This window comes from Schistocerca cancellata, chromosome 7 (assembly GCF_023864275.1).
Source record: "Schistocerca cancellata isolate TAMUIC-IGC-003103 chromosome 7, iqSchCanc2.1, whole genome shotgun sequence".
Taxonomy (NCBI): Eukaryota; Metazoa; Arthropoda; class Insecta; order Orthoptera; family Acrididae; genus Schistocerca; species Schistocerca cancellata.
The window spans coordinates 400684110-400705393 of NC_064632.1; the positions used below are offsets into that span (position 1 = coordinate 400684110).

General features: G+C 39.0%; 2 protein-coding genes across 3 annotated transcripts in view; one reads left to right on the forward strand and one right to left on the reverse strand.

Moving 5' to 3' along the window:
• Positions 1-1125: 1125 nt before the first annotated feature.
• Positions 1126-3234, reverse strand: LOC126092212 (elongin-C). Its single transcript, XM_049907708.1, has 4 exons — positions 3087-3234; positions 2915-2958; positions 2644-2834; positions 1126-2399 (listed from the first exon to the last, which is right to left on the reverse strand). Exons 2-4 carry the CDS (start codon positions 2942-2944, stop codon positions 2258-2260), a joined length of 363 nt encoding a protein of 120 aa, XP_049763665.1. The 5' UTR covers positions 2945-2958; positions 3087-3234; the 3' UTR covers positions 1126-2257.
• A 101-nt stretch (positions 3235-3335) lies between these two features.
• LOC126092211 (UDP-glucose 4-epimerase) overlaps positions 3336-21284 on the forward strand; it is a 111654-nt gene continuing 93705 nt past the window's right edge. The window contains exon 1 of one of the 2 annotated variants that reach the window (XM_049907707.1): positions 3336-3496. In XM_049907707.1, coding sequence (XP_049763664.1) covers positions 3463-3496 — 34 coding nt within the window. In that variant the 5' untranslated portion in view covers positions 3336-3462. Of the gene's footprint in view, positions 3649-21284 lie in introns of both variants that reach the window. The other variant, XM_049907706.1, reaches the window with a different exon arrangement.

The following is a 21284-nucleotide window of genomic DNA, read 5'->3' on the forward strand; positions in this document are numbered from 1 at the left end:
CAGCATGTATAAGGCAATGGAAACCACTGCATCAAAGACACACAAGGTGTATCCAGAAGAAATGTGGCCTGTAACTGAAAAACTGATGACGGTATAGAAGAAGAAATTGCAGTCGATACAGAAGATAAGACAGGAGATCTAGACTTAACCAGAATTTAAAATAGCTCGAAGACTTGAGATTAGATAAAGCAGAAGGGATAGGTAGTATCCCATCAGAATTTCTAAAATCATAGGGTGATGTGGCAACCAAACCACTATTCATTTTTGTGTGCAGAATCTATGAGACTTGTGACATTGCATCACAATTTCAGAAAAGTGTCATCCACACATTCCAAAGATGGCAAGAGCTGATAAGTGCAAGAACTATCACACAATTGGCTTAATAGCACTTGCGTCCAATTTGCTGACAAGAATAATACACAGAAGAATAGAAAAAGAGTTGAGAATCTGTTAGAAGGGCTTTGGAAAGGTAAAGGCAGCAGAGGGGCAGTCCTGACATTGCACTTAATAACAGAAACAAGACCAAAGAGCTTCATAGGTTTGGTCGACTTGGAAAATGTGCTCAACAACACAAAATTATGCACAATGTTTGAAATTCTTAGAAAAATAGGAGTAAGCTATAGTGAGCAGTGGTAATATGCAATATGTACAAAAACCAAGAGGGAACACTAAGAATGGAAGAAGAATTCAGATTAAAGAAAGAGTATGAGTCTATCGCCCCTGCTGTTCAATCTACACATCAAAGAAGCAATGATGGAAACAAAAGTAAGGTTACGAGTGGGATTAAATTCAGGGTGACAGGATATCAATTAGTTACAACAGCACTCTGAATGTGTCTCACCTTCTGAATAAATGTTGGAACAGAAACTTCAACTGTTACACAACTCTACATATACTAGCCAGAGAATTTCAATCTGCAGTTTCTGCACACCACACTAACATGATTGCAACAAATCTGTCACTTCTATTTCCCCTGCAACAAGCTAACCAAAAATCGTATGTACACATTAAATATTATTCCAGACTTTGCTCCAAGCAGTATCAACTGTCTTAACCTTTGAGTTTCCCCTTTTTCCTCCACAAACAGTATGATAAAAAAGAATATCACAATTTGTAACACATGCATTAAAGAAGCTTCACAGATTTAATCAATTTAAAAGATACAGTCTTTGAGTTGCTTAAAATAATAACAAAAATAACTTAAATGCCATGACAAGAAGTATAAAATTCAACAGATCATTTACAGAAGTTTATATTTTGTACATGCAAATGATCACTTAATGATATGGAAACTAAACAGCAATGCCATGATTAGTACATGGAACATGATTTTTTTTCCAATTGCTCTTTGTTCTTAAGTAATAGCTCAGTGCAGGTTCAAGCAGTCTCTCAGGAATTGATATAGTGTGGAAGGAATTTATGAGCTGTTCCTTGAGTTACAATGCAAATCTAAAAGTCAAAAGATTCTGCTGGAAAAAGTGAATTCCACTAACAGTAGTAACTTACAAAGTTCATTTTTTTAAACACAAAAGAACCTCTTGTGAGGTCTCTTATTTTCTTGCTACTCAAATTAGCTGAAGGATTTTGGCCTGAAATGTTTAAATTCAAAGAATAAGGTGACTATTATATTCACCTGTATCTGTTAAATACCATAAATACTGCACTAGTTTATGGCTGTAAATGAACTAATTTGTTCTTACAGTTAGTTGTAACTTATGTGGCTCTATACTGAATAATCTGCAGTCCCACTCTCAATATCACAGTACAAAAATGGGAGGAAAAAATTCTACACATTTAGCATAAATATTTATCTAGATAAAATGAATGTTCCACTTCACTGAAAAAATGGGATTGCCAAGACGGTATTAACAAAACACCTGAACACTACAAAATCTGGCTTCTCTTGGGGGGACCTTCTGGCACTACACAAAAATCTGCTCTGGTATGCACAAAATTAAAGCTGACTATTTCTTGGAGCAGAAAATGTAACTTATTAATTCAATTCACCTGGTAGCCAAAACACAAAGCCACAGTGATGAAAGTTACATCTGAACATGATCTGCTCCTAAACAATCACCTCTTCACTTTGCAACTAACAAATTTGTTTTTAAGTTACATACTACCCATTAAACAACAAAGTATCATTCTCACTTAATCATAATTTGGAACATAGGTTTCATCTAACAGTATCACTGGGTATTAATTAACTACCAAAGAGTAACCAACATCACACAATGTAATATGATGAAAGCAAAAATTAACAATCAAGGAAGTTAGCAGCCATCAACAACTCTAGAGCAATCTCAGGTGCAATAGGGAATTCTGGTATCTCCGTTGAGCTGTTCGTGTAACGTACTTTGTACGTAAAGTACATGCACACCTTCTGCAGAACATGAGAGCTGAAAATTAAAGTTCTGACATAAGTGAAATTCTACACAAAATGCGCCATCGTAACTATATATCCTATGTCGCATTGCAAATTAACAAATACTGCAATGTTCACCCTAGTTTTAAAGAGAAAAAAGGAGATAATCAGCAACAACATAACGTGTCAATAAACGTCTGACAGTATCTACTTTACAGACACAAACAAAATCATATCTTTCTAATTAAGGCGAGAGATATAAACAGTTGAAAACTTACGGGATTTCTCTAAAATTAACTTCATTGGTTTCATTTTCAGCGAACTGTCCAGGTCCGCTGAGCATAGCTTTAATAGTTCCCGACGTCAGGGCATGTTCTCGTTTGACTATAAATTCGTGGCCATCCGATGATATCAGTTTGACATACATTGCATCGGGGCCCTCGCACCCGCCGTAGACCTTTTCTTCATCCTAAGGGAGGCAGAAACTGTTGTAAAATTATTGAATTAATGCAAAACGCTCTTTAACTTCGTGATAGTACATTGACCAACCTTTTTGTCATCCGAGATGTCGCCAGACATAGTGATACTGAACTCTGAAACATTATTTCAATTACATTTGATTGTGATATTACGAGTGGAAGATCTGCGAACTTTCGAAAATATACGACATAGGCGCATTGATCATAATAACACCAAGCAGTCTTTTTTTAATCTTACGTACCTAATTCAATCCTCTGAGTATGACTTTCAATACTGTACACTACCACAACTCAACAGCATCGCTGGGAACTCGTTTCCGGTTTCAAAATTAAAGTCCACTGTCAACGAATATCACTTTCGGCGTACTGCAAGCGCCATCTGACGCATATTTTCTCTCATACGAACAAAGATATTACAGAATGTTGAAGCCTCCAAAGATTAAATCGTTACTACGTTAGATTGAAATGTCTTCATAGGAACGTCTTAGATATTCGCATCCAAAACGGATGGTTGTTGTTTCTTTGTGTTGATGTTTGACAGTGTTGTTATCAAACATGTAGGCGGCCCAATAAAAATCGCGATAAGCACGTGATAAAAGAAACAATGGGTCGACAAGGATGTGTGTACGTATCGTTTTGCTGGCACAGCAACGTAAGCATCACTTGAAGGTGGACGTGACAGAATGGCAGCTACGATACTGGTAACTGGTGGGGCTGGGTATGTGGGCTCACACACAGTAATTGAATTACTAAACACCGGGTATGAGGTGGTGGTCGTTGACAATCTAGTGAATGCTTGCCAAGGTGAGAGGTTGTAGAAATTAACATTTAAATAGTTGCTGCACTTTAAAATGTGAATGACATCGTGAAAATGTTAGTATCTTAACACGACTGTCTTGTAATATTTTACACTTTAACTTGTACCGTACTGTACTTTAGCAGCTTCATTTTATGCTTGGGCTAATTTATTATTTTCTTTCTTAACGCTGCTATTCACATTTCCCTAAAAGTGATGAAAAGAAAACTTAGCACAGCCAGTTTCAGGTTCCATGTGGTGTCTGGGGGTAGATTCTGAAGCTATACTACACCTTACTAATTACAATAACCAAAAAATCGCATACAAAACTGTTACAAATAGATAACTTCTAGCAGTGATATTCTAAAACATAGATCACATTTTCTCCAGACAAATTTGCTTCATAATGCCACAGAAATGCATCAAGCAAATCAATGATTTGTGAAGATTCATTATTCTAACACTACTGCTGAAATTTTATGCTAATTTAGTTGTAGTTGCTTTGTGATTGAAGTATAGAAAATCATTTTCTGTGTATTTAACCAGCGTAATGGACCTTGAAGTCTCAAATTTTGATTTTTTTAGTACACTGATGTTTATTGTTTGGGTGGACCATCTAAAATGTAAGACTTTTTATGGATTTCATGTTAGCCTTCTTTTTTTTAAAAAAAAATTGTCGTTTTTTAAAAAGAGAGAGATTACAATATTTTAGTCAGTCTGACTTACAATTTGAAGTTTCAGTTTTTGTTTTTTTTTTCCCCCACATGAAGCATGGACCTTGCCATTGGTGAGGAGGCTTGCGTGCTTCTGTGATACAGATAGCCATACCGTAGGTGCAACCACAACGGAGGGATATCTTGAGAGGCCAGGCAAATGTGTGGTTCCTGAAGAGTGGCAGCAGCCTTTTCAGTAGTTGCAAGGGCAACAGTCTGGATGATCAACTGATCTGGTCTTGTTTTAACACTAATCAAAACGGCCTTACTGTGTTGGTACTGCGAACAGCTGAAAGCCATAGTTTTTCCCGAGGGCATGCAGCTTTACTGTATGCTTAAATGATGATGGTGTCCTTTTGGGTAAAATATTCCGGAGGTAAAATAGTCCCCCATTCGGATCTCAGGGCGGGGACTACACAGGAGGACGGTGTTATCAGGAGAAAGAAAACTGGCGTTCTACGGATCGGAGTGTGGAATGTCAGATCCCTTAATCGGGCAGGTAGGTTAGAAAATTTAAAAAGGGAAATGGATAGGTTAAAGTTAGATATAGTGGGACTTAGTGAAGTTCGGTGGCAGCAGGAACAAGACTTCTGGTCAGGTGACTACAGGGTTATAAGTACAAAATCAAATAGGGGTAATGCAGGAGTAGGTTTAATAATGAATAAAAAATAGGATTGTGGGTAAGCTACTACAAACAGCATAGTGAACACATTATTATGGCCAAGATAAACACGAAGCCCACGCCTACCACAGTAGGCGCAAATGACAAAGAGATCGAAGAAATGTATGATGAGATAAAAGAAATCATTCATGTAGTGAAGGGAGATGAAAATTTAATAGCCATAGGGAAAGAAAGAGAAGGAAATGTAGTAGGTGAATATGGAATGGGGGTAAGGAATGAAAGAGGAAGCCACTGGGTAGAATTTTGCACAGAGCATAACTTAATCATAGCTAACACTTGGTTCAAGAATCATGAAAGAAGGTTGTATACATGGAAGAGGCCTGGATATACTGAAAGGTTTCAGATAGATTATATAATAGTAAGACATAGATTTAGGAACCAGGTTTAAATTGTGAGACATTTCCAGGAGCAGATGTGGACTTTGCCCACAATCTATTGGTTATGAACTTTAGATTAAAACTGAAGAAACTGCAAAAAGGTAGTAATTTAAGGAGATGGGACCTGGATAAACTGACTAAACCAGAGTTTCAGGGAGATCATTAGGGAATGATTGATCAGAACGGAGAAAAGAAATAAAGCAGATGAAGACGGGTAGCTTTGAGAGATGAAATAATGAAGGCAGCAGAGGATCAAGTAGGTAAAAAGATTGCTAGTAGAAACCCTTGGGTAAGTGTAGAATTATTGAATTTAATTGGTGAAAGGAGAAAATATAAAAATGCAGTAAATGAAGCAGGCAAAAAGGAATACAAACATAAAAAATGAGATCGACAGGAAGTGCAAAATGGCTAAGCAGGGATGGGTAGAGGACAAATGTAAGGATGTAGAGGCTTATCTCACTAGGGGTAAGATAGATACTGCCTACAGGAAAATTAAAGAGACCTTTGGAGAAAAGAGAACCACTTGTATGAATATCAAGGGTTCAGATGGAAACCCAGTTCTAAGCAAAGAAGGGAAAGCAGAAAGGTGGAAGGAGTACATAGAGGGTCTATACAAGGGCGATGTACTTGAGGACAACATTATGGAAATGGAGGAGCATGTAGATGAAGATGAAGTGGGAGATACAATACTGCGTGAAGATTTTGACAGAGCACTGAAAAGTTGAAACAAGGCCCCGGGAGTAGACAACATTCCATTAGAACTACTGATAGCCTTGGGAGAGCCAGCCCTGACAAAACTCTACCATCTGGTGAGCAAGATGTATAAGACACGCGAAATACCCTCAGACTTCAAGAAGAATGTAATAATTCCAATTCCAAAGAAAGCAGGAGTTCACAGATGTGAAAATTACCGAACTATCAGTTTAATCAGTCATGGCTGCAAAATACTAACACGAATTCTTTACAGATGAATGGAAAAACTGGTGGAAGCCGACCTCGGGGGAAGATCAGTTTGGATTCCATAGAAATGTTGGTACACGCGAGGCAATACTGGCCCTACAACTTATCTTAGAAGCTAGATTAAGGAAAGGCAAACCTACACTTGTAGCATTTGTAGATTTAGAGAAAGCTTTTGACAATGTTGACTGGAATACTCTCTTTCAAATTCTGTAGGTGGCAGGGGTAAAATACCGGGTGCAAAAGGCTACTTACAATTTGTACAGAAAACAGATGGCAGTTATAAGAGTCGAGGGGCATGAAAGGGAAGCAGTGGTTAGGAAGGGAGTGAGACAGGGTTGTAGCATATCCCCAATGTTATTCAATCTGTATATTGAGCAAGCAGTAAAGGAAACAAAAGAAAAATTTGGAGTAGAAATTAAAATCCATCGAGAAGAAATAAAAATTTTGAGGATCGCCGCGGACGTTGAAATTCTGTCAGAGAGCAATAGAACGGAATGGACAGTGTCTTGAAAGGAGGCTATAAGATGAACATCAACAAAAGCAAAATGAGGATAATGGAATGTAGTTGAATTCAGTTGGACAACGCGAGGGAATTAGGAAATGAGACTCTTAAAGTAGTAGATGAGTTTTGCTATTTGGAGAGCAAAATAACTGATGATGGATAACTGATGATGGTCAAAGTAGAGAGGATATAAAATGTAGACTGGCAATGGCAAGGAAAGCATTTCTGAAGAAGAGATATCTGTTAACATCGGGTATAGATTTAAATGTCAGGAAGTCGTTTCTGCAAGTGTATGTGTGGAATGTAGCCATGTATGGATGTGAAACATGGATGATAAATAGTTTAGACAAGAAGAGAATAGAAGCTTTTGGAATGTGGTGCTACAGAAGAATGCTGAAGATTAGATGGGTAGATCACATAACTAATGAGGAGGTATTGAGTATAATTGGGGAGAAGAGAAACTTGTGGCACAACTTGACCAGAAGAAGGGATCGGTTGGTAGGACGTGTTCTGAGGCATCAAGGGATCACCAATTTGGTATTGGAGGGCAGCGTGGAGGGTAAAAATCGTAGAGGGAGACCAAGAAATGAATACACTAAACAGATTCAGAAGGATGTAGGTTGCAGTAGGTACTGGGAGATGAAGAAGCTTGCACAGGATAGAGTAGCATGGAGAGCTGCATCAAACCAGTCTCTGGACTGAAGACAACAACAACAATAATTTTTATTCAGTTACTTATAACCTTTAAAAGACACTGTATGCGTTATGACAGTAGTCTTGAAAATTCTAAATTTTACCCAGTTGCTTAAATTTTACTTTACATTTAAGCATGATATCCAAAGCATAATTATTAGGACTTTGGAGTCATTAATAATGCCAGAGTCAACCAAATCACTGTTTTTTCTTATTTTATTAGTCAATTTATTACATTATTAGATTTGTACATTCTTGTTTAGACAAAAATTTGGTTTTCCATTGTTAGCTGTAAAAATATTTTAACTTACCAGTGCACTGCAAAGTTGTTGTTGGACAGCTCTTGTAGAATATAAAACTTTTGGATTAAAGGATGCCACTCACTGAAAAGCAGAAACGTTCAGCTGCTGAATGGTGCACACACAAAATAAAAAAGCTGGCTAATTTTCAGAATTATCCTTTGCTCAGGAAGAGTAAAACACACACACACACACACACACACACACACACACACACACACACACACCTATGCTCCTACATGGTGCTGGCTGGATTAACAAAGTCAGTGCTATATTTCGGCGGGCACACTAATATTGGTGGGTGTAGTGTTGGGTGGGATGGGGTAGGTAGAGAGGGAGGTAAGTGGCAGATAAGGAGAGCGATTGAGGGTGGCTGGCTAGCTCCTCACAGGGAGGTGGCTAGTTTGCCGGCCAGGAATGTGGGAGGGAGGGTGGCTGGCACAATTGTAGCAGTCAGCTGGAAGTGGCACACCCTTTTACCTCCTGGATCCCTACTCATCACGGGTGATACATTTCCCTGTACACCAACATCCATCATGACCTTGCTGTCGTCAGATAACATCTCTCCCAACATTCTTCGGACTCCAAACAAACCAACTTATTCCTTATATAGCTTACTAACTATATTCTGGACCGAGCGAGGTGGCGCAGTGATTAGACACTGGACTCGCATTCGGGAGGACGACGGTTCAATCCCGCGTCCGGCCATCCTGATTTAGGTTTTCCGTGATTTCCCTAAATCGCTCCAGGCAAATGCCGGGATGGTTCCTTTCAAAGGGCACGGCCGACTTCCTTCCCCGTCCTTCCCTAATCCAATGAGACCAATGACCTCGCTGTCTGGTCTCCTTCCCCAAAAAACAACAACTATATTCTGGCTCACATCGACTTTTCCTTTGAAGGAGAGGCTTACAAACAAATCGACAGCACAGCCATGGGCACCCACATGGCATCGTCCTGTGCCAAACTGTTTATGGACCAGCTAGAGGTAACATTCCTAGCCTCCCAAAATTGCCAACTGCTAGTCTAGTTCAGGTTCATTGATGATATCTTCAAGATCTGTTCTCAGGACCAAGACACCCTATCTATATTCCTTCATAACCTCAGTACCTTTTCTCCCATCCATTTCACCTGGTCCTCCTCCTACCCAATGCACCATCTTCCTGAACATTGAGCTACACCTCTATGTTGGTTCCATCCATACCTTTGTCCACATTAAACCCACTAACCACCAACAGTATCTTCATTTTGGCAGGTGCCATGTCTTCCACACCAAAAAAATCCCTCTCATACAGCTCAGCCATTAGTAGACAACATATCTGCAGTGACAGGAACTCCCCTGCCAATCGTGCTGACAGCCTCACAAAGGCCTTCATAAACAGGCACCACCTCCGAAACCTAGTCTACAAACAGATTTCCCATGCTGTATCCTCACACACACCCAATCCTCCCACCACCGCCAAGAATTAGCCATAAAGGAGCACCCTCCTCCTCATCCAGTATCACTCTGGACTAGAACAACTGAACCGTGTCCTTTGCCAGGTCTTTGATGATCTCTCATTCTACCCTGAAATGAGGGACGCCATGTTCAAGATCCTATCTACACCTTCCAAAATGGTGTTCTGTCACTCACCCAACCTACATGTCATTTTACCACATCCCTAAGCCACTTGTACTGCCAATCCCATGCCACAGGGATCATATCCCTGCAAGACGTGCCTAATACAGCCACCCAACATGTTGTACTCCAGTCCTGTCACAGGTTTATCCTAACCCATCAGAGGCCAGGCCACCTTTACAAATAGCCATGTCGTATACAAACTCCGCTGCACACACTGCACAGCTTTTTATGTTGGTATGACTACCAACTAGCAGTCCACCATGATGAGTGGCCACTGCGAAACTGTTGTCAGGAACAAAGTTGACCATTCGATGGCACAACATGCTCAATTTCAATGACTGCTTCACAAATCAAGCCATCCAGATCTGTCCACCATCAGCTTCTCTGAACTAGGCAACTGCACTCCAGTTATTGTCCTGGCTTCAGTCTCAGCTAAATCAATGCCTCCGCACCCTCCACCCAACAGCTTCCCCTTCCTCCCTCCTATCCGCCTGTCCCAATTCACATCCCATGTTGCCTTTAGTGCCGACAGGTCAACACTTCTGGTCCCTTTAATCCAGAATACTAATAATAATTTACTTAATCTTACATTTATTTTATACAGACATTAAGGCAGTATGAATTCTATTGACACCAGTGCACATTTTATGTAAGGACCACGAAGTCAAGTTAGAGCAATTACAGCCTGAATGAGATTTTCACTCTGCAGCAGAGTGTGCACTGATATGAAACTTCCTGGCAGATTAAAACTGTGTGCCAGACCGAGACTTGAAGTCGGGACCTTTGCCTTTCGCAGGCAAGTGCTCTACCATCTAAGCTACCCAAGCACGACTCGTGCCCTATCCTACAGCTTTACTTCCGCCAGTACCTCGTCTCCTACTTTCCAAACTTCACAGAAGCTCTCCTGTGAACCTAGCAGAACTAGCACTCCTGGAAATGGTCCTGAGTTTGAGTTTCTGTCCAGCACACAGTTTTAATCTGCCAGGAAGTTTCAATTACAGCCTGTCCAGAGTGGTATAGCCAGTCGTTTTTCTCCCACTCCTTTTGTGAGTGGAACAGGAGAGGACACCGTATAGTGGCCTGAGGAGTATTTATGTAGATGTAGAAGTGTGTGGCAGAGGGTACTTCCCATTGTGCCAGTTATTAGGGCTTTTTCCCTTTCTGTGCACAGATGGAGTGTGGGATGAATGATTGTTAATACACCTCTGTGTGCACTATAATTAAACTAATATTATCTTCATGATCCCTGTTCAAGAATAATCGCATTATGCAGATCCAGTTGTAGAGTCTTATTAAGACTCTAAGGCAGTATATTGAAGTCTTCTTTTAAACGACAGAAAGTAGGCCATTCAACCAGTAATGATTGATTATTGAAAAATCAATAATTCACTTTTGATATGCGCTGTGAAATTTGCTGTCTCTTTTTTTTTTATTTATCTGACAGTGTGTATGTTCCTATATTGTGAGTTGTGCATTTTAATTTGTAGTACACATTTTTTTTTAGACTGTGACTCTGTCTGGCCCTCTAAGGTATACAAAAACAGATTTGCAAGAGTCTGCTTACATTTTACCTCTTTATAACACACAATCCATACACTATTTGTTGTTACAAGAACAAACAATAAATCCTGTAATTTACTTAAAAGACGTAACCAAGCGAGGTGGCATAGTGTTAATACACTGTATTCACATCCATGAAGACAGTGGTTCAGATCTCCGTCTAACCATCCTTCTGAAACGCAGTAACTGCTATGACTTCATAAAATCATTTTGTCAAGGTCTTCTAAATGTACATCATTTTTATTATATAGAAAAAGATGTGGGCAGGGATATCTGCAGCTTAGAGGGAGTGAAGGTTTGGTTATTCACAAGATTTTTCAGTCTAGTTTTCATTACAAGTATATTTTCTGTAAATCCAATATCATTTACTTCCATTCTATGTGAAGTAATATAGAGCTGCCATTGTACCATAATTCTTTCAAAATTTATGTATCCCAGGGGCTCACAATTCTTTTGAGAGTATGTGTTTGCAAACACCAGACCCAAGCCATCTCGGCATTCCTCCTCTTCTTGGGCCAAGGAACTATTCTCTGACTGTGTCATTCCCTTCAGCTTGACCTCCAACAATTGCCCTACCTAATGTTGAGTTGAACCGACCTGCAGTCATTTTTGGTTATTCAACTTTGCCTTATTTGATAGATCTTGCACCCTATTCAGTTCATGTACAAATGGCTGCCATTAACAAGTTTCACCTACTCACTGTCTTCCAAATTTCTCCGTATTGCAAGCCCTGCAGAGAATGTCAATCTGTGTGTGTGTCAGCAGGAACTCCCACAGTGTAGCTCACTGACTATACAGGGAATACACTGCCGATGCCTGAGCTGATCCCTCCCAGTAAATGCTCAGGAGTATGAGTTTATGTTGTTTGTCTTATTTGGTACTTCAGAGCAATGACCTCCATGCCAAGTGGCCATTGCCTAGGTAGGGTGGCACTCATGGGGAGAGGAGTGAGAGGCACCATGACAGACCAATAGCAACTAAGAGAACCAAGTTAAACCACTCTGGAGTCGTACAGCCCCAGCAGTCTCATAAGATCAGTTGACTTACTTTAACTCAGAAGAATACAATCCCAGTATTTTTCCCCTGATTAGCTATGAATTGAAATGAAAAGTAACCTGTTAAACAAGGAGAGAGATATGTGCTTCAGTTACTGATCTGTACTATGACTGACTGTGGATCCTTTTCAAATTCCTAGCTATTATTTTTTGTGGAAGAAATTGCAGACATGTAGAGTAAGGTATTTCAATAAACAAAGTGTGGAACAGATCTGTGCTGATTAAAACAGCTTTCTCCCTCAATCATTTGCGTTGATACACTGTGACTAGAGAGTGACTTTTCACTGCAAAGAGTTAAGATTATAATTACAGATTTTATGTAAAATTCTGTGTACCTCCCACACCAAGTGCACAAAATTTGGCCACGTGTCATCTTGTACAAATCAACCTACCTATAGAGATTACAGGCATCCCTACACATGTATGACCGTTGTGCAACTGCCTCACTGCACAAATTTTGTGGAGGATCACTCCCACCGATCACCAGCCTGCCTTGTTGCAAGATATCGTCATCTATTATTGTTTTAACACATCAAAGAAATCGGGCACGAGTGGAGCATCTTGACCCTGTCCAGATGATTATATGCTACTCCTGAAATGTAACCTTTACATCATGTGCAGTGAGGAGAAATGTTGCCTCCCTCTCCTGGTCACTGGTCCCTAGCAGCCATTTTATTTCATCCGTTCATGTAAGGAAGGCTATCCTCACTCTCGCCCCTTCCCCCTAACTACTTCTATATATGTGCTGGGGACTTCAACTCTATCCACCCATACAGTAAAGACTTCTAACAGAGGGTTCCCCCCTCCTGGTCCTACTACCCTAACCCCCACAATTCCACACCCTAATGACAGCCAGTGGCTGCAAGAGAGGTGAATATTGGGCCACAGAGGAGCCTTTTGTCATCTGTAACAGACTCGGCCTGGATATTTTTTCTCCTGAATCCAGATTCAATTAGAAGTAAGAGGAGGAAAAGGAGAAACCATAAAGAGAAAGAAGAAATGAAGAAACCACAGACAATGGCAGCCCCAGCTGTCCTATAAGTGCATGTGCACGCTCACACACACACACACACACACACACACACACACACACACACACACACACAGGATTGTTTATAGTTAGTCACTACTTAGCTGAACTGGAGCACTTGTTGTCGCTTTACACTGTGGCTTCAGGAAGCCGAATTCCCCGCAACATATTCACCCATTATTCATAATTACTAAACAGAATTGAGCCTGAAAGAACATCTGGCAGGTTGTGTACTCTGGTCCTTGAGATAACCTCTAGTAACCAAACACCACTTGATACTGTGGCTAAAGTTGTGGCAATGTGCACACAGATGAATGTAGAAATCACATTTGCAATATATGTCTTCATCTCGAGGTTGTGATGACATACTGTGGGATTATTGATTTTATCTGCTAGTTAATCCCACTCATTATTTTTTCTTTTCGGCATAAATGCCCATAACCCTTTCTGGTGCAGCTCTAAGACCACAAACCTTGGTAACTTTGTAGAGTAGTGTTATAAAATCTTAAGCTTTTTGTTTTGAATTTACCCATTTATTCAATAAAAGGTACACATCTTTGTCATAGTGATCACTATCTGATCATTTTATCCCTCCCATAGTAGTACTCAATTGGACGACCTGTATATTTGGTTCTTAAGAATACTGCCTGTCACACTTTCAGCACTTTGTCACTTTAGCCATAAACGACCCTGAGTAGCATCGAGAGCTGCATCTAACCATTCCTCAGGCTGAAGTCAATAACATCAAGAGAGTGATATGTAAGAGATTGTAGTATATTCCTGGATTCCCCACTTAAAGCTCGTCGTTGAAACTTTGTAAGTAGCCTATTTTTTTGTATAGTTTCCATCATATTCAACTGTCTAATAGCTCAGTTTCTTCAGCATCTCCATGACTCTCTCCCTATAATCAGACAAACCTGTGACCATTTGTGCTGGCCTTCTTTGTATACAGTCAATATCTCCTGTTAGCACTATGCGGTACAGCTCCCATGCAGTTGAGGAGTGTTGTAGAATAAGTCGCAAGAATGTTTTTTGAGCAATATTGCAGAATGGTTCACACAGATGTTTTTTAAGCAATTTCCTTCATAGACTCATTACATTTCCCTAGTATTCTACCAGTGAGCCAAGACTTGTTACCTGCTTTACCTACAACTGAACCTATGCCATCGTTCCATTTCATATTCCTACAAATTGTTCAATCCAGGTATGCGGATGAGTTGACCATTTACATTTGTGAGTCATTGATATTGTAGTCATAGGAAACTACATTTGTTTTTGTTTCGTGAAGTGCAAAATTTTCCATTTCTGAACATTTAAATAAAGTTACCAGTCTTTGCACCACTTTGGAATCTTATCAAGATCTGACTGAATATTTACACAGTTTCTTTCAGACAGTACTTCATTACTGATAACTGCGTCATCTGCAAAAAGTCAGGTTAATCTGCAAGGTCATTAATATACAATGTGAACATCAAGGATCCCAACACACCTCCTTGGGACTCACCTGAAGTTATTTCTACAACTGTAACTGACTCTCCATCCAACATAACATCTGCGTCCTCCCTACCAGTCACAAATTTCGCTCAGTACCCCCATTCAGTCTTACATTCGACAAAAAGTGTAGGAGTTTTACCAAGTCAAATGCTTCTTGGAAGTCAAAAAATACTGTATCTACCTGGCTGACGTGATCCAGGACTTGGAAAGTGTGAGTTGGGTTTCATATGATCAGTTTCTTTGGGTCCATGGTGAATGGCATGTAGAACGTCTTTCTGTTAGAGATATTTCTTTATGTTTGAGCACAGAATATATTGTAAGGTTCCACAACAATGGATGTCAGGGGTGTTGGATAGTAGTTTATGTATCACTTCTGTTACCATTCATGTAGACAGGTGTGACTTGTACTTTCTTCTAACTGGTGACACAGTTTTTTGAGTGGTGTATGGTATATTTAGTTTAAAGAGGAGCTAACTCGGCCATAAATTCTGTATAGAGTCTGGTAGAGATTCCGTTGGTCTCTGGATCTTTGTCAGTTTTAGTGATTTCAGCTGTTTCTCAGCACCTTTGACACTAATATTTATATATATCATTTTTGCAGTGATGTGAGAATTAGAAATGGGGCACTACTCCCAGATTTTAATTTTTTTAAAGGAACATTTGAAAATGGAATTCAGCTTTTCTGCTTTTGTTTTACTGCCTTCAATTTCAATTCTTGTCTTACTTCGGTGCCACTAATAGTCTTTACATATGATCACAATTTCTTTGGGTTTTGTGAGAGACCTTTTGATAGTATTATGCTACGGTATCGTAGAAGTTTCACTAATTGCATGCTTGTCAGCCAAACACATTTCATTTGGGGTCATTTTATCTGTAGTCTTGTGCTGTGGCTTACTTCTACATCGAATGTGTACCACAAACAGTCCCTACCAATGCCAACTGTTCTACTAGGTACATGTCTATCAGGTGCAAGGCAACTGTTCTTTTACAGGCTCCTCACTTTATTGCTCACACAGTGGAGGAGACATGATCATTTCTATTATTCATCCATAGTGTCAGCAAGGTTGTTTTCAACATTTTATTTCTACTACAATCCTGTGCATTATTACACAACTTACTTATGAAGAAGTCTGAAAGTTGGAAGTAACATAGAAAACTTGTTAACAAGCTTTTACTGAAAGCTATCAAGGATGGCAGGAACATTAAGGGACTGTTTTATCAAACTTGTAGAAAATTGGCAAATAATAATTGACGTATCTGAAAAAATGCTTCTGAAGTGGCTATATAAATATTACTTCTTTCACTGATCTGTGGGTATGGGAATAGTAGCAGTAGTGATGCATGTTATTAGAAATTGTACGCTGTTCTCCTGACCATTCAGACATGGGAAGACTACATAGTAAAGATGAATGCGAAAAAAATAGTAGTAGTGGCTCATGTCATGCCTGAAGAATGTGAAGTGTTTGAGAAAGGGAAGTTGACATCTGCAGATAAGATTAGCTATAAATGTGGCAACAGATGTTCTGTTGAGAAATTATCTAAGCTGTCTGTTCATTACTGATAAAATGCACACACCATTTCTCATATGTGCTAACCTACAAATATATGGAATAATCATTCTGGTTAGATTGCTCCTCGTTTTGAAAATACCTGTGGCAATGGAAGCTGTTAAAGTGAAATGCATTCTGATTTTTTATTAATAATGGATACTCCAATCTTATTTCCTAAACTGCAGATTTCATCCTTCAGGTTTCTTGTACACAGTATTAGTCTCTGTTTGGCATTAGTCCAAAATAATAACAACAATAGTAATAATAATAAGATAGTTATTACAATGTAACTGATACAACATGACTGTTTTCATAGATGCATCTTGAAACATGATGAGGGTAGCTACGTATTTTATTTTAATGAAGTGCAATGACAAGGTAATGATTTACATATATAGCAAGTATGCCAGGATCCATGTTGCAGATTATCTGAATATCAGCATGAAACATAATTCTCTGGGAATAAGGATGTTAAGTATGGATGAATAACATTAAACAGTATTGTATAATACACCTTAGATGTGTGTGTGTACAGGTTTGTGGGGATGACCCATATCTGCCGTAACTCAGTAACTATTTTAGAAAGCTGCTACATCTTAGATGTTAATAAAGTTAAAGCCTTTTTGCAAATCAGTAGTGTCAGAAGGAGAGTAATGCAAGAAATGGCCAGTTGATTTGAAAGTAATTTTTTTACTGATCTGTCAAGATATTAACAAAATTTTGGACTTACATCAAGTCTGTAAACAAATTAGAACCATCTATACTACACAGTCATTCAGTGATCACTCTGGCACAAAAATGAATGTTGACAGAGATGGCTGAAACACTAGTCTTCTGATATTTTTCACTTTGAAGGTTTGTAATAAAATTCCTCCTTTCAATCATTTTAAAAATGCCAGAGTGACAGAGATTGAAAAGTTATTGGGAATAGAAAATTAACTAAAATCATTCGGCACAGGAAAGGCGTAATTTAACACTTCTGCTATTGCATATTTTTAATTTGGCTTTGGTTTATTCAAACATGACCATCAGCTTGGATTCTGTTTAGATTACACAAAAGAACTTGCTCGACTTTTTAGCAACAGTTTATCATAAGTCACTAGAGACATAATGAGCTCCAGACAGTAGCAATAAATAAATAAATGCAGGTCATTCCCATTTTCAACGAGAATCATTGGACAGATACACATTACTGTAGGTTTGTATTACTAACATTTGTCTATTTTGTGGAATCATGAGGAAGTTTTATGTTTGAGTATTACTGCTTTTCTTCAGAATGGCACTCTCCTCTGTAGGAATCAACATCTATTACACAGGAATAGAGCATGTGGAAACAAAGCACGATCTGTTTGTCACTGAAATTCAGGAATCAATAGATAACGGCATCCAGAATGTACTTGACACATTTAGTGAACAAAATAAGAGCTTACCAAGTTTCAGAAAAAAATTGTGACTGCATTCAGGACATTGTAGCGTATGGAGTTTCACATTTCATCTTTAATGGTACAAAATTAACTGATGTAAAAGTAGCTTCGGTAGTACCATGGGAGCATTTAATGGCCATTGCTGTTCATGACATGTACAGGGTATATTAGCAAGAATGGTCAGTATTCAGAGGTATGACAGGAATGATCATTTGAAGCAAAAAAGTCTAGTAATCAGGGCTTTAAAATACATACCTTAAGAGCTATGTGCATTTCTTCATCTCTGATGCTGGGAAACAAATTTCTTCTACTGTAAGCTATTTCCTTTCTATATTTTGGGAGGAAGTAGAATGCACCAAAACAAGAAAAAATTGTATAGTAGACGTAGACCCCGGCAGGCAAATGAGAGCACTTTTTCAGTAGAATAGACATGTTTCACAGTCTGAAGATGACCAAGTGCTCAAAACTCTTAATTTATGTGCTTCAGAGCCCATGTTTATCGGACATTTTTTTCTTGTTTTGGTCCTTACCTCCTCTCAAAATATGGAAAGCAAAGAACTTGCAATAGAAGATGAAGTAGTGTTAACAGTTCTTACAGTGTGCATTTTAGAGCCCATGGTTACTCCAGTCTTCTGCTTTGAATGGTCCTCACATCATATCCCTGAATATTGACCATCCCTCCGGGGACACCCCTTGTAAATGATCTAGTGCGTAATATCAGAAGATCTGTGAGGCTGCCGAAAGATTATAGTGTTGTGTATGGAAATGTTGCAGTGCTAGAAAGTTGTAGTGAAAGGCAGAAGGTAGGATCTACCCTAGGTGCAGGGGTTGGCAGTCAGTTTTCATCACAAATAAGTTTAAGAAGTTGCTCATAAACAGGTGGAAAGACCCATTATTATTCTATTACTTTATCAGTGTTTAACCATGGCAAACAGTAACAACCATAAAATACCTAGGGAATTTGTGTCCGGAGTGAATAGAATGACCACATAAAACTAGTTGTGGCAAAGGTATAAGACAGATATTTATTGAAAGTTTATCCATGAAATAAATGGCTTAAAAATTGTGGATCTAGTGATTTTTGAGTATTGCTCTTCAGCCAGGGACGCTTATTTTGTAGGAATGTTTGAGGAGCTGTAGATGATCTCAAGATGAGAAGTTAGAGAAGACTTTAAAAAACATGACCAATTTCTCTACAAATTTTTTTTAATAAGTGCCAGAGTGTCACAGAAATGCTAGTCAAATACCAGTGTCTGATGCTCTCACAGAGAGGTTTACTGTCAAAATGTGAAAGTTTATGTTCTAAGAACAGTCAGGTAATGTATTACTTCCCATCACCTGGGCCTCACAATACGACCATAACAAAAATGCAAGAGAAATTTCAGCCATTTTTTAAGTCTTCTGATTGGTTTATTACAGCCTACCACAAATTCCTCTCCAGTGTCAATCTTTTCATCTCAGAGCAGCACTTGCAGCCTACGTCTTCAATTAATTGCTCTAAGTTTTCAAATATCTGTCTTTCTCTACAGTTTTTACTCTATGTAACTCCCTGTAGTATCAAGGAAATTATTACACAATGTCTTAACAGATGTCCTATCATCTTGTCCCATCTTCTTGCTAGTGTTTTCCATATCTTCCTTTCCTCATGATTCTGTGGAGAACCTTCCATTCTCTACCTTATAAGGCCACCTTATTTTCAAAATTCTTTTGTAACACTACATTTCAAATGCTTCGATTCTCTTCCATTTCCATTTTCCCACAATCCATGTTTCTTCCCCATACAGCGCTCTGCTCCATATGTATATTCTCAGAAATTTCTTCACCAAATTAAGGCTTTTGTTTGATACCATCAGACTTCTCTTGGCCAGGAATGCTCTTTTTGCCAGTGATAGTCTGCTTTTCATGTTCTTCTGACTCCATCTATCGTGGGTTATTTTGTTGCTCATGTAGCAGAATTCTTTAACTTGACGATGTAGACGTAGATCCTGTAAGTAGTGAGAGAAGAAGTGCACAAAGCCACCATATGTGTGAAAAAAAAAGGAAAGACAAAATCAAACAATAGAAAGTCGAGGAGGGAATAACACAGTGTTGTGAAAAGAATAGATTGCTACTTGCTGTATGGAGGAGACATTAAATCACAGATAGGCCAACAAAAAGACTGCTGTATATTTTAGCTTTCACTCAAAAGGCCTTCTTCTGAAGTAACACACACACACACACACACACACACACACACACACACACACACACACACACACAAACTAGCACACACATGAACACTGTCTCTGGCACTGTGAATCTCTAAACAAGCTTCTAAAATTATTTTTATATCTGGAGGAAGATAATGCTGTAAACAGAAACAGCGTCTGAACTTGTTCTGCTTTACAAGAAAGAGGCAGACAGGTGTAGACTATAGAGCTATTAGTGACTAAAGTTGCCATCAACCATGTAGGCATTAACTTGAGATTCGTAGATTTAGAGAAAGCTGTTGACTCAGTTTCAGGAGAATCTGCAGTAACAACCCCCAAGAAGCAAGTTATTATTGTCATCTTTATTATTATTATTATTATTGTCACATTGGACCACTTGAGCTGTACCACATCCACAGTTTCTTTGAAGGTTGTAGTGTGTGGTTCTTATGGTCTGCCCACTAGCTTTTCCTTTGTTGTGATCATGATTTCCTCAATTCATCTGAAACCTTTGTAACCTTTATGTGTGTCCTTTCTGCAGGAAATGTGTGTATTAAGAAGGGTGTTAATTTTATCTTGGTTCTCTGTATCACTTTCTCAAGTTTAAAAGCTTTGACATTGTGCTGCATTTCTTAAGTCCATGTCCCCCTATCTTCTTTCCCAGATTTCTCATCAGTAGTTGTAAGATTCTGTTTTCTGGCAGGGAGAAGAAATATAAGAAACAAGAGATTATTTCCTTCTACATTGTAGTGATGATTGCTTTTGAATTATGCAAGGTACAAACAAACACTGTATGTTACACAGGCCAAACAAGAATTGCATAGATCACTACTCACGTTAGAGTCCACAATCAGTGGATTGTCGATCCCACAAAGTGATGCTAGAGGATGAGTCCACAACCACAAAACGCCAGTCAGTTAGCTGGGGACCATAAAGGTTGTGTTTAAAGTTCTTACTGGCTCAGAAATATGGGCAGTCAATTTCACAGGAAAAGTTGCAAGCCAACCGCTCCGTAAGGATGGAGACGGCCATCAACAGCAAAGTATGAGCCATCCAAAGAGAGACACGGAACAGAATCTGGTTTCACAGTGATGTCATAAACACTTAGGTAGTAAGACAGATTCTGAACTGCTTCATGTAGCAGAGTGATCTCTTTGGCATACATTGTGCCTGACTTTGTAGGCTCCTTGATGCCACAGGTCTTGCCTATTGCAAATGCTATCTGCAGTCATTGCTAGTGTTGCTCGCTGCATCTATTGGGCTGTCTCCCATCAATATGCCCTATGCTGGTTGTATTGATATCCTCACCCAGCAGTAGATCAAATATCTCTGCATCTTCAGCACTGCTATTAGGATACAATAATTGGATCAGTCTCTCAGTAGACAGTTTAATTGTCAAGGATTCTCCTAATTCCGTCAACCTTTCTTTCTTTTTTTTTTTTAGGGAAATACCTATATTAGTATAATAACAAATATATACGTAATGTTAATAGAGGGA